Raw genomic sequence first — 1,354 nt, 5'->3', positions numbered from 1 at the left:
AGGGCTGAATACTTTTCGAAGGTTTTTTTTTTCCTAGCATTTAATATAGCAGAAATTAGAGAAGACAAGATATTTACAAAGCAGGAATCGCCAAACAAAAGACATCCCTCCTAGACACTGACTCTTTAATTTCATGTGGGGGGTCTGATCTAAACCTGGCAAACTGCATGCATTTATTTGTTTGTATTTTGGTTTTGGTTTTTTGGGGTTTTTTTTGCAATGACATGGATTTCTGCTTTGCAAAAAGGCCATATCGGAACACATAGTATACAAAATACATTTTCCTCCAGCCCTTCATGAAAAGTCTAAAATAAACTAAGAAGAGCCAATCACTCACTAAAGAGGAAAGAGAAATATATAAATTGACAGGGCGAGGCTTTGCACACACCTTAAGTTCACCAGGCTGCAATGCACGGTGAAAGAAGCCATCATGCCATTTCCTGGATCACCTTGTTAGTCTCCTTGGCTTTCTTACATGTGTACAGCCATTTGATTATCCGAGCATTGCGCTCGATCACGGAGGTGCTGCTCGGGACCTGCTCTGTGAGTTCATCCTCCAGTAGCCCCTCATCCCCGCTGTCCCTTGTGAAGTCGCTCTCAGACGTTGCCACACTGATGCTGCGGATCTTGAAGGAGACATTGTCAGACACCACGGAGAAGTTCTCTCTCCCAAGATCCTCAATGACCTCCTGCTCCAGGCCACAGTACTTGAAAAACGTATCAAACTCAGAGAAGGACTTGGAGTAGCGAGAGCTGATGTCTGACTGGGAGCGATGGAGACCTCTCCGCTTCACTTCCTTGACCTCCTCAGGAGGTATACTCAGCTTCGAGGGTCTCTCGTGCTCTTTTGTACATATCCCTGGGGCTTTGGTGCTCACAGCGAGGGTTTGCTCCACTCCATGGTTGCTGGGCTCATGGTCACTGCCTTTTGCTGAGAGAGGCTCTTCACTCTCAGTGGCTGTGGTGTCCTCCATGACTCTGGGCATCTCAGGAGAAGCCAACTGCTTCTCCTTTACAGACCCCTGGAAAATCCTCCTCACCAAGCTCCCCCGTGAGCTGTCCTGGGTTTGACCTCTCCCAAACTCGCATTTCTGGCGGTAAATCACCAGGGAATCCGGCCGCATCTGCCTCTTGGGGGTGCTGCGCCTGGCTATGGGTGGGCCGTGCTGCAGGGGGGCACGGCAGGAGTACACCGCCTTAGCCATCTCCAGGGGCTTCGCGCCCTTCCCTCTGCCAAAGTCCCTGCTGATTGTTTTGCTCTCCACCGAACAGGTCTCGCTGCTGCTCTCCGAGGCTGAGCTAAGCACGATGACGGGTTCCTGCTTGGTGCTGATTACCTGCTGGCTTTTTACGT

General features: G+C 50.0%; 1 protein-coding gene across 1 annotated transcript in view; it reads right to left on the bottom strand.

Moving 5' to 3' along the window:
• Positions 1 to 428: 428 nt before the first annotated feature.
• The window catches only part of FAM110C (family with sequence similarity 110, member C), a gene marked incomplete at its 5' end in the record, with an annotated part of 1,282 nt that continues 356 nt past the window's right edge, over positions 429 to 1,354 (bottom strand). The window contains one exon of the mRNA XM_010133558.1: positions 429 to 1,337. Coding sequence (XP_010131860.1) covers positions 429 to 1,337 — 909 coding nt within the window. The remainder of the gene's footprint in view (positions 1,338 to 1,354) is intronic.

Source organism: Buceros rhinoceros, unplaced genomic scaffold (assembly GCF_000710305.1).
Source record: "Buceros rhinoceros silvestris isolate BGI_N320 unplaced genomic scaffold, ASM71030v1 scaffold43683, whole genome shotgun sequence".
Classification (NCBI taxonomy): Eukaryota; Metazoa; Chordata; class Aves; order Bucerotiformes; family Bucerotidae; genus Buceros; species Buceros rhinoceros.
Note: the sequence above shows the minus strand (reverse complement) of the source record. Positions and strands in the feature narration are given on the sequence as shown.